General features: G+C 23.3%; 3 protein-coding genes and 2 pseudogenes across 3 annotated transcripts; 1 reads left to right on the forward strand and 4 right to left on the reverse strand.

Moving 5' to 3' along the window:
- Window positions 1–142: 142 nt before the first annotated feature.
- On the forward strand, window positions 143–4854 carry trappc10-1 (trafficking protein particle complex subunit 10; the record flags this gene model as incomplete). Its single annotated transcript, XM_639682.1, has 5 exons — window positions 143–446; window positions 585–1531; window positions 1610–2278; window positions 2367–2910; window positions 2990–4854. The coding sequence occupies 5 exons, from the start codon at window positions 143–145 to the stop codon at window positions 4852–4854; spliced, it is 4329 nt and encodes a 1442-aa protein (XP_644774.1).
- Window positions 4855–4984: 130 nt separating this feature from the next.
- On the reverse strand, window positions 4985–7016 carry aslD-1 (hypothetical protein; the record flags this gene model as incomplete). Its single annotated transcript, XM_639683.1, has 2 exons — window positions 4985–6824; window positions 6916–7016. 2 exons carry the CDS (start codon window positions 7014–7016, stop codon window positions 4985–4987), a joined length of 1941 nt encoding a protein of 646 aa, XP_644775.1.
- A 136-nt stretch (window positions 7017–7152) lies between these two features.
- On the reverse strand, window positions 7153–7563 carry DDB_G0273303 (annotated as a pseudogene; the record flags this gene model as incomplete).
- Window positions 7564–8114: 551 nt separating this feature from the next.
- Window positions 8115–10150, reverse strand: aslA-1 (hypothetical protein; the record flags this gene model as incomplete). Its single annotated transcript, XM_639685.1, has 2 exons — window positions 8115–9963; window positions 10044–10150. 2 exons carry the CDS (start codon window positions 10148–10150, stop codon window positions 8115–8117), a joined length of 1956 nt encoding a protein of 651 aa, XP_644777.1.
- Window positions 10151–11111: 961 nt separating this feature from the next.
- DDB_G0273359 lies at window positions 11112–13117 on the reverse strand (annotated as a pseudogene; the record flags this gene model as incomplete).
- Window positions 13118–13202: the final 85 nt, after the last annotated feature.

Genomic DNA, 13202 nt, shown 5'->3' on the forward strand with positions numbered 1-13202 from the left:
AAAAGAAAAAAAAAAAAAAAAAATTTATTGTAGAATTATTTTTCTAGATTTTCTAATGTATATTTTTTAAAATTTTATAAAAAAAAAAAAAAAAAAAAACTATATAAAAAAAAAACATAAAAAATAAAATAAAAAGGTTATAATGTCTAATGTATCACCAAATTCTATGAATTTAAATGGATCAACATCATCGACAGCATCAGTTAATGATAGTGGAGGCGGTGGTGGTGGTGGCAATGTAACATCTCCAACACTATCATCATCATCAGCATCATCAATTAGTAATAGTAATAGTAGTAGTAGTAATAATTTAAAACCATCAACACAACCATTATCATCGTCATCTACTTTAAATACTCCAACACAATTTTCACTTCAACATTCTTCTTCATCATCTTCATTAAATAATACAAATATTGATATAATTGAACATATTACAATTTCATGTATGTTATATTAAAAAAAATATAATATTTATATAAATTTATGGATATATACATATAATTACCCCTCAACCCACCCCAATATAGTTTCAGTATTAATTTAATTTTTAATTTTTTAATTTTTTTTTTTTTTTTTTTTAGATCAAGATGAATCATCAATTTGGAAATATATTGAAGCAGAATTACCAAATCATTTACCGTTAAAGAATATATCATGGAAAACTAAAACAGGACATACAAAAGTAGTGGAGAAGATGCCAATTGAAATATTACAATATAATGATGAACGTGTAAAGGCACATTATGATAATCAAAATCTATACAAGAAACCATACCTCTATTTGTATTTGGTACATTGTGATGATCCTGATACCTATAAGAATGTTGTACGTGCTAAAATAAAACAATGGGTAACTCAAATGACTGAACGTCAACAAGAGTGGTTAATAGTTTATGTTTCATTAGGTCCAAAAAGATTTAGCGAATTAACTTCAAAATTAACAAGAACTGTTTTCGATAGAATTAAAAATGATTTCAATGTTAAACGAGATCGTTGTTGTCAATTAAGATTTTTAGATACAAATAATACAAGCAGCGGCAATAATAAAGATAAAGATAATGATAATGGTGGTGGTAGTAGTGGAACAGGTTTGTCAACAAGTACGAAACAACAAGATGATTTATGGGATGATTTTCTAATTAAAATGAAAGAGGGTATAATTTCATCAGCAGAACAATATTTAACAACCTATGAAGATGAAATTAGAAAAATGGATGCAAAGAGGACAACACCAGGTTGGAGTTATCAAAACTTTTTTTTCATAAAGGAAGGTTTAGCATTAATCTATGAACGTGCTCAATTATATGAGGATGCATTAATGCAATATTTTGAATTGGAAGTACTTTTCGGTGATCCAAATAATAGGTCACAATTTGATCAAATCACTGATGAAGTTTTACAACCAAATAGTATTCATTGTAATGGTAACATTTTAGATACTTCCTTTAAAAATTATAGAAAGTTAATTTATGAAAATAAAATTAGTTTATTTGATTTTAAAGTTTATTTATTTGCAAGACAATCAAAAGTAAGTTATAATTAGCAAAATCAATAAATAATATTATTAATATTCTTTTACTAATTGTGCGTGTGTGTGTATATATAGTTATTATTTTTATTACAAAAACCAATTGAAGCAGCAACGAAATCAATATCATTTATTACATCAATGTCAATGATAATTAAACAATATCCAAATTCATTTGCACCAATGTTTAAAGAATCATGGATATTCAGTACAAGTATGGAATTGATTAAAGCATGTCAAGATTCATTCGATAAGATTGTAAATGGTGCTCAACAACAACAACAGCAACAGCAACAACAATTACAACTTCAACAACAATTACAACAACAACAACAGCAACAAACTATAAATGGTAGTGCACAAAAAGTTGTGAAATCAATTAGTTCAACTACACCCATTTCAAAATTATTTGGTGCATTTGGACCTTTTGGTAGTAGTAGTAGTAATACACCATCATCGACATCAGCAACTACAGCAGCAAATGGTAAAAATACACCAATGCCAAGTAATAGTGGTATAGCTTCATTAAGTGCAGGTGGATCAACGATTATAGCAGGTTTATCAGGTTCACAATCTTTAAACAATTTACAATCTGCACAATTATCAGGTGCTTTAAATACTCAACATTATATTCGTACACCTTCTTTAAATTTAACAAGTGATCTCTCTGAAAGATTAACTGAAAAACAAGATAGAGAAAGTTTAGATTTTTTAGTTGGTGATTTATTATTTAGTTCAGCTCAAAGAGTAGTTAATTCATAATTCATTGTTATTATTATTATTATTGGTTTTTTTTTTAATTATTTTATATTAATATATTTTTATTTTTTTCCAGTTAGAAGAATTGGCAATAATTATTGGATATTTACCAGTTGATGATTATAATAGTGAAATGTTCTTTCAAAATGTAGAAGAAGTTATATTTAAGAGTGTAGAGAATAAAAAGATTGAAGTTGATTCAATGACAGCATTTAGTTATCAGCCATTACAAGTCTCACTTCAATCATCGAAACAATTCACTCAACTTTATTTCGAATTGTTAGGTCAAATTGAGAAATTGTATATTCAATCTAATAGAATGAGAAGTATTAGTAGATTAACATTTGCAATTGCAAATTTAAATTTCAAATTAAAAGAATTTCAAATTGCAGAGAATCTTTTCAAATCAATTTCAAATCTTTACTCTAGAGAACATTGGTCCTATATAGAATATGCCGTTAAAACTAGATTATCCTATTGTCAAAAGCAGTTGGGTCATTTAGTTGATTATGTAACAACTTGTGTTGGTTTATTAGCTCCTGGTTTATTAACAAATAGATTTGAAAAAGATCATTATTTATCTGAAATTATTCAAATTTCTCGAAAACCTGAATTAAATAGTAGGTTTTATTTAATAATAATTTTGTTATAAAAAAACTATTATTAATTTTTTTTTTTTTTTTTTTTTTTAAAAAAAAGTTGTTCAACCAATGATACCATTATTTAAATGTAAAGTTACATTTAAAGAAACAGTTTATAGATATTTTGAAACAATTAAAATCAATGTTAGAATAAAGAGTAATTTAATATCACCAATTAGATTTAATAATGGTGCAGTTAGTTTTGTAAAGAGTGGTTTCGGTGATAAATTAGTATTTCAATTGAATGATTTCCTTGTTGAACCAGGTGTAAACAATTTCCAATTCACAGCAGTTGGTACAACTAAAGCAACCTTTGTTAAAGATTCAATTTGGTTAAAAATTGATAACCTTTCATTTGGTTATTCATTACGTAATGCTGATACAGCTATTGGTGGTGGTGGTGGTGGTACAAATACAACAACAACTACATTACCAGGTGAAATTAAAGTTATTGATAGTGAATCACAAATAACTTTAGAATCATTTGCAAATAGTCCATTATTATTTTATAGTATTCAATATGTTGGAATTAAATTACATACTCATTCCGATACGATTGAAGCGGGTGTATTAACATTCACTTCACCAACTGGTGCAACTATAATACCAACTTCATCAGTAATCATCATACAGAGTGACGATAAAACTTGTGAAACTTCCTCAAGAACAATAAATTTAATTAATGATAAGTTACCATTATCTCAAATTGGTTATAATCAAACATTGGAATTCTATTTACCATTGATGGCTGTAAATACCGATACTTGCACTCATCAAATTAGAATCGAATTACAACATCAAAAACAAACCAAAGAAAAATTTTCATCATCATTGGTCTCTTCAATTTTATTCATTAATCCATTGACAATCGATGAATCTGTCATTAATGTAAATAATAGATTATTCTTAAAAACTATTATACAATGTAATTCTCCAAATATGATTCAATTTAATTCTTATTCTTTAGAAGGTTGTGATTCAGAATATCAATCACCTGAACAACAACAATTACAACAACAATTACAACAACAGCAGCAATTATCATTATCATCTTCAAGTTCATCAATCTCATCAATCTCTTCAAAATCTTCACAACAACCAAATTTATATTATTTAGTAAAAGATCATAATCATTCATTAGCACCAAATTTAAATTTATACCCTGGCCAATTAGTTTCATTAATTTTTGAAATTAAAAAGTATGAAAATGAATCTTTATCATCATCAACATCACCTTCATCAGCAACTGATAGTAGTAATAGTAATGGAAACAATAACAACAACAACAATAACAACAACCATAGTAAAAATGATTTGAAATTAAAGATAAAATATACAAGTAAAATGCCTCAACAAGATTTAGATAGACCATTAATTAGAGAATGTAAATCATTATGGAGAGATCAAAACGAATTTAGTTGGCCAATTAAAATCGAGCTTCCAACTTATCTTTATCAAATAGATCTATCAATTCAAAGTAGGGCTTATGTTGGTACAATAGTTCTTTTTGAAATTGAAATTACAAATTTAAAACAACAACAACAACAACAAAAAGAAAGTAATAATGATAACGGTAATGAAAAACAACAAAAACAACAACAATTACAATATCATATAGTTGCTGATTCACAAATTTGGATGATATCTGGTAAGAGTAAACATACATTTTCATTTAATAGTGATACAGTTGGTGAAAAGCTTAAATTTAGTTGTGGTTTAATTCCAATCTCCTCTGGCTCATTACCAATTCCAAAAGTAACTTTAGTCGGTATAAATAATTCAAATATTTCTTATCCAAAAACTAAAAATGAAAAGATATTCGTTTATCCATCACCACAAATTTATTCATGTCATCAATTACAAGATAATAATAATAATAATAATAATAGTATTAATAGTCAAACTAGTACAAACAAAACATAAATAAAAGGAATTATATATACAATAAAAAACAAAAAACAAAACAAAAAAAAAGAATGTCATTTTTATAATTTATTTATTTATTTATTTATTTGTACTTAATTTTAATTAATTTAATCTAAATAAATAAGAATTATAAATTATTTAAATATAAATTTTTAATATCTGTATATATTTGTTGACTTTCAAATACATGATCAGGTAATTTAAAATTATTATCATTTAAAAATTTAGAAATGATTAATCTTTGGATTTTACCACTTTTAGTTTTTGGTAATTGTTCAACAATTATTATATGTGTTAATTGAGCAAATTTATCAATATCTTGTGTGATGATACTATTAATTTCATTTTTTAATTGAATTAAGTCGACATTTGAATCTTGTTGTTTTAAAGTTAATAAACCAATTGGTTTATTATAACAATCTGGATTGTAAATACCAATTGAACAACATTCAATAACATTTGGATGTTTTAAAATTGATGTTTCAATTGTGTTTAATTGAACTTTATTACCACCAATTTTAATTTGATCATCTGCTCTTGAAACGATAGCATAATATCCATTTTCATCTTTATAACCTAAATCACCACTACTATAATAACCTGGGAATTTTGTTAAAACTTTTTTAAATTGTTCATCATTTTTATAAAATGTTGAAGCGAATCCAGGTGGTAATGGTAATTTGAATACGATTTCACCAATTTGATTCACTGGTAATTCAATACCATCTTCTGATAAAATTGATGGGTAGACAAATGGTGATGGTGGACCAACTGTGTTGTATGGATTTTTTTTTGATTTTATGTAATCGAATAAATACAAATAACCAGTTTCAGTTTGACCATATCCAATAGATGGTCTTGATTTTAGTTTGTTTTCAATATATTCTGGAATTGAATCTTCAATAACTTCACCACCATTCCAAATTGATTTTAAACTTGAAATATCATATTTTGAATGTATTTGTTTTGCATCTGGATCAACTTTATTTAAATATCTTATTGTTTTTGCTAATGTTAGAAATGCACTAACTTTATGCTTTTCAACAATTGACCAAATATCATCTTCCATATGTTTTGGTTTTACAATTCCACCTTCAAACATCACAAATGAACATCCATGTAATAATGAAGCATACAAAAATGAATGAAACGATACCCATCCTATACTAGTATGAGAAAAGAAAGTAGTATTTTTTTGAACAATTGATGGCCAAAGATAACCAAAACAAACTAAATGTGGACCATTACTTCTAACAACTCCTTTTGAATTACCAGTTGTACCACTTGTATAAATAATGTAAAGTGGATGACTTGATTCTACTGTAACATATTCATAGAATGGTGTTTGATTGTTTTCTTTAATTTTGTTGATTTCCAAGTCCCAATCCAAAGAAGATGGTACAGTAGGTATAGTTTCAATTATTGATAATTGTGCATCGGAACTAATTAAATCTCTATTATGTGTAATTACATGATCTGGTTTAAAAGTTGATATTTCAATTGCTTCAATTAAATTTGGTGTAAATGTAATAATTTCCTCATTTAAAATACCATAATTTGAGGTAATAATAACTTTTGGTCTTACAGCTTCAATTCTATCTATTAAACTTTTTGTTGAATAGCCATCGAATAGTACACAATGAGTTGCACCAATACGAGCACATGATAACATTGCAATTGGTGCTTCAACTGTATTTGCCATAAATATTAAAATATTATCATTTTTTGAAATATTTAAATTTAAAAGTACTCTTGAAAATTCACATACTTTTTCATATAATTGATAATAAGTTAATTTAACAGTTTTCTTTAAAAATGGACATTCATAAATTAATGCGTCTTGATCTCTTTTTAATGGATTTTGAACTTGAATATCTAAAACATTATAACATGTATTTAATTCACCACCTTTAAACCAATCTGGATACATTTCATCACCACTATAAACTTTATCATACATTTTATCCCTTTTTTTTTAAATTATTTATTGGTATAATTGGAATTTTATTATATTTTTTAAATTATTAATAATTTATTTTACAAAATTTTTAAACTTACCAATGTATATATTTTTTGGCAATGTCATCCCAAAATGAAACAGGTTGGGATTCTGCATATTTTAGATCATTTTCATAATCAAAAGGATCACTTAATTTCATTTTTTTCCAAAATTATTTTAATAAAATAAAATTAAAAAAAAAAAAAAAAAAAAAAAAAGTTTATTAATCTTTTTTTTTTTTTTTTTTATTTTATCGAAGATTTTTTTTTTTTTTTTTGTCAAAAAATCTTAATAAAAATTAATCAGCAAATTTAAAAAAGAAAAAAATTGGTCTGAAACTCTTTTAATTGTTTTCTTTAAAAATGGACATTCATAAATTAATACATCTTATTCTCTTTTTAATGGATTTTTAATATGAATATCTATTAAATTATAACATGTATTTAATTCACCACCTTTAAACCAATCTGGATAAATTTCATCACCACTATAAACTTTATCATACATTTTATCCCTTTTTTTTTTTTTTTTTATTTATTATATGTTAAAATTTGTTTTTTTTTTTTTTTTTTTTTTTTTTTGTGAAGTGCATACCAGTGAGCTTCGTCCCAAAATTAAATTGGATTAATTTGAGAGAAATTGTAATCATTTTCATAATCAAAAGGATCACTTAATTTAAACATTTTATTTTTTTCGTTGTTTTTTCGTTGTTTTTTCAAGTTTTTGTAATTAATTAATAAAAAAAAAAAAATTTAAAAATCATTATATTTTATTTTTTAAAAAAAATAAAATTTAAAAGTAAAAATAAATTTTATGTGAAAAAAAAAAAGTGGAAAACATAAAATGTGGAAATTTAAAATAAAACTTTTTCATTATTTATCCTTTTAAAGAAAATAATGAATTAAAATAAAAAGAAATTATAGATGGATATATTTTATCAAAGATGAAAAAAAAAAAATACTTGTTTATTGTGGAATTTTAATTATTTGTTTATTTTTTTGTCTTTTAATAAAATATATTAAAAAAGTTTCGGGTTATAAACAACCAACCACAAAAATTTTCAATACAAATAAAAATAAGTAAATGTATTAAAGGGGTTAAATTAAAAAACACGCACTGTGTCTGTGTGGAATATTTTTATGTGAAAAAAAACTCTTACTTATAAAATTACTTTTATATTGAACAAAAAATAAATAATTGAATTATAAAAATATATATATTTATTTATTTTTATTATAGATTAAAATTTTTTTTTGGATTAAATATTTTTATTTGAGTTTTTAATAAAAGAATCTTTTATGTTATAAAATAATTGAAGATTTTCAATATTATCTGGTAATTTAAAATTATTGTTATTTAAATAATTAGAAAGTATATGTCTTTGAATTTTACCACTTTTAGTTTTTGGTAATTGATTTACAATGATAATTTGTTTTAGTTCAGCATAACTTTCAATATCATCATTAATAATATTATTAATTTCATTTTTTAATTGATTGAAATCTAAAATTGAATCTTGTTTTTTTAAAACCAATATACCAATTGGTGCTTTATAACAATCATAATCATTAATACCAATTGAACAACATTCAATAACATTTGGATGTTTCAAAATTGATGATTCAATTGTATTTAGTTGAACTTTATTACCACTAATTTTAATTTGATCATCAGCTCTTGAAACAATACCATAATATCCATTTTCATCTTTATAACCTAAATCACCAGAATTATAATAACCTGGAAATTTTGAAAATAATTTTTTATATTGTTCATCATTTTTATAAAATGTAGTCGCAAATCCAGGTGGTAATGGTAATTTGAGAGAGAATTCACCAATTTCATTAACACCCAACTCTTTACCATCTTCAGATAATATTGATGGTTTAATAAATGGTGATGGTATACCTACTGTATCATATGTTTTATTTATACTTGAATATTCATAAATATACATCATTCCACTTTCAGTTTGACCATATAAACCAATTGATTCAGCATTTAATTTATTTTCAATATAATCTTGAATTGATTTTTCAATAACTTCAGCACCAATCCAAACTTGCTTTAAACGTGATATATCATATTTTGAATGTAATCTTTCAGCATTGGGATCCATTTTCTTAAGATATCTCATTACAATTGGTAATGCTAAATAAATGTTTACATTATGTTTTTCAATGGTTGCCCAAATGTCATCTTCAACATTATTTTGTTTTAAGAAACCACCTTCAAACATTACAAATGTATTTCCTTTTGATAATGATGCATAAAAGAACATATGGAATGACACCCATCCAACACTAGTTGCAGAAAATAAAACTACATTTTCATCATTATTAACCTTTGAACTTAAACAATTCCAATGATATAAAAGTCCAACCAAATTACTACCATTACTTCTTACAACTGGTTTAGAATTACCAGTTGTACCACTTGTATAAATTAAATAGATTGGATGACTTGATTCTACTGGTACATAATCATAAAATGGTGATTGATTATTAATTTTAATTTTTTTAATTTCTTCTTCCCAATTTAATGAATTTGGTATTATTGTTTGGAAATTATTATTATTATAAACAATATCATTTCTATAAAGTGTTATTACATTGTCAGGCTTAAAAGTTGATAATTCAATTGCTTCTTTTAAATTTGTAGTAATATCAACAATTTCATCAAGTCCAACTCCCAAATTTGTTGTAATTATTAATTTTGGTGTAATTGTTTCAATTCTATCTATTAAACTTTTAACTGAATAACCATCGAATAAAGCACAATGAGTTGCACCAATACGAGCACATGATAACATTGCAATTGGTGCTTCAACTGTATTTGCCATATAAATTAAAACATTATCATTTTTTGAAACATTTAAATTCAAAAGTACTCTTGAAAATTCACATACTTTTTCATATAATTGATAATAAGTTAATTTTACAGTTTTCTTTAAATATGGACATTCATAAATTAATGCAACTTGATCTTTTTTTAATGGATTCTGAACTTGTCTATCTAATAAATTATAACATGTATTTAATTCACCACCTTTAAACCAATCTGGATAAATTTCATTACCACTATAAACTTTATCATACATTTTATCCCTTTTTTATTTTTAAATTATATTTATAAAAAATTTAATTATTTATTTAACTAATTATGTTTTTTTTTATTGTATGCATACCAATAAACATATTTAGTGGCTACTTGATCCCAAAATGAAATTGGGTCGGTGTTTATTGAGAATTTATAATCATTTTCATAATTGAATGGTTGGCTTAATGTATACATTATTTTAATAGTTTTTATAAAAATATATTTTTATTATTAAAATTTTCAATAATATTGGATTATATAAAAAATGTAAATATAAGTTTTTTTTTTTTTTTTTTTTATAATTTAAAATTGATAACTCTTCATATAATATTTACATTTAATAAAAAAAAAAATTTAAAAAATAAAAATTTTACGACGTCATTTAATTGTTTTGAGATATCTTTAGACTTTTTAATAATTAAAATATTATTTAATTTCATTCTAATTAAGCCTATAGATATTACTTTTTTGAAATTATTTTTAAAAAAGGTATTTTTATGTACTTTAAAAAAGTAAATTGTATTTTTAATTATTAATAATCAAAATGAAAAAATGAAAATATATTGTTTTTTTTTTAAATATTAATTGATTTCATTTATGTCTGTCCCTTAATGGTGAAATTATTACCCCCTTTCTATGTAGGTAAATCATTTTTAATCTTTTTTTTTTTATTTTGTTTTTTTTTTACCTTTTCAAGTACTTGAATTTTATATTATTATCTTTTTTTTTTTTTTTTTTAATTTTTAAAAAATTAATAATAATTCTTTTAATTAAAAATTAAAATATAAAAAAACACATGGGGGAGGGGGTAAAAACCACAATGGGTAATTTATATATACATTGGGTTGAATTTTATATTAACTTATTTCTTATTTTTTTAATTTTTTAATTTAACACTATTCTAATCCTAATTAAAAAAAAATGTTTTTAATAATTTTTCCATATTAGAGGTTAATATTTTACTTTTTTAATTTTTGGTAATTTTATTTAATATTAAATTTGAAAATTTTTAAATTTTTTAGTAAAAACAAACTTTCAAAAGATACTCATTTATTATTATTATTATTATTATTATTATTATTATTATTATTATTATTATTATTATTATTATTATTATTATTATTATTATTATTATTATTATTATTATTTAACATTATTATAAATCTTTAATTTTATAAAAGATTTCAACATCACAAACATTATCTGGTAATTGAAAATTTGTATCATTTAAATATTTAGAAATGATTTGTCTTTGAGTTTTACCAACTTTAGTTTTTGGTAATTGTGGAACTATTAAAATTTTTCTTAAAATTGCAAAATTTTCTATATCCTTTGATATTATTGTATTAATTTCAGATTGTAATTTATTTAAATCAATTTGTCGAATTGATTGATTTTCTTCTTGTTGTTTTAAAACTAATATACCAATTGGTACATTATAACAATCTGGATTATTAATACCTATTGAACAACATTCTAAAACTAATGGATGTTTTAAAATTGATGTTTCAATTTTATTTAATTGAACTTTATTACCACTGATTTTAATTTGATCATCTGATCTTGAAACAACACCATAACAATTATTTTCATCTTTAAATCCTAAATCACCAGGGTAATAGTAACCTGGAAATTTTGTAAATAATTGTTTAAACTTTTCATCATTTTTATAAAATGTAGTTGTAAAACCTGGTGGTAAAGGTAATTTAAATACAAGCTCACCAATTTCATACAAAGGTAATTCCTTACCATCATCTGAAAAAACCTTTGCTTTTAAAGATGGAAATGAAACTCCACATGTATTAATTGGAATTTTTAAATTTTTATTATCAAAACCTAAAAATAAACGACACCTGTTTCAGTTTGACCATATACACGAGTTGATTGAACTTTTAATTTCTCCTGAATATAATTTGAAATTGATTCTTCAATTGGTTCTCCACCAAGTACCATTTCTTTTAAATTAGATAAATCATACTTTGAATGTAAATTTTTACAATCAGGATCAACTTTAATTAAGTATCTAATTGCTTTAGCCATTGTGAATGCACAACTTACTTCATTTCTTTCAATAATTTCCCAAATATCATCTTCCATATGTTTTGGTTTTGTCACTCCTCCTTCAGACATAACTAATGTATATCCAACTGAAAATAAACCATATAATAGATTATGAAATGATACCCAGCCAATACTTGTATGAGAAAACACAACTTTTATTTTACCCTTTTGTATCAATGTTTGATATTTAATACCTACCATATATGGACCATTACTTCTAACAACTGCTTTAGCACTACCAGTTGTGCCACTTGTATATATTATATATAATGGATGACTTGATTCTACTGGAACATATTCATAAAATGGTAATTGATTAATTTCTTTGAATTTTTTAATTTCATCATACCAACTTAATGTATTTGGTATCGTTGGTATATCATTTACTTTCTTTAAATCTGATTCGCTTGTAATATCATTTCTAAATAAAGTAATTACATTACTTGGTTTAAAAGTTGATAATTCAATTGCATCTTTTAAATTTGGTGTAAATGTAATAATTTCATCATTAAAAATACCATAATTTGTTGTAATTATTAATTTTGGTGTAATTGTTTCAATTCTATCTATTAAACTTTTAACTGAATAACCATCGAATAACACACAATGAGTTGCACCAATACGAGCACATGATAACATTGCAATTGGTGCTTCAATTGTATTTGACATATAAATTAAAACATTATCATTTTTTGATATATTTAAATTTAAAAGTACTCTTGAAAATTCACATACTTTTTCATAAAATTGATAATAGGTTAATTTTATATTTTTGTTTAAAAATGGACATTCATAAATTAATGCAGTTTGATCTCTTGTTTCTGGATTTTTTATATGAATATCTAAAACATTATAACATGTATTTAATTCACCACCTTTAAACCAATCTGGATAAATTTCATCACCACTATAAACTTTATCATACATTCTATCCCTTTTTTTTTAATTTTAAATTATTAGTTTTTTGCAATGACAATTGAAAAAATAAAAAAAAGAAATAAAAACTTACCAATAAACTAAATCCTTTGCAACTTCATCCCAAAATTCTATTGGTCTGTTATTTGCTAAATCAATTTCATTTTCATAGTTAAATTTATACATTTTTTTATTAAATTAAACGATATTAATAAAATAAAATAATAATAAAAAAAAAAATAATGGTACATAAAAAAAAAAAAGTTTAAAA

The sequence above is a fragment of the Dictyostelium discoideum genome, assembly GCF_000004695.1.
Source record: "Dictyostelium discoideum AX4 chromosome 2 chromosome, whole genome shotgun sequence".
NCBI lineage: Eukaryota > Evosea > Eumycetozoa > Dictyosteliales > Dictyosteliaceae > Dictyostelium > Dictyostelium discoideum.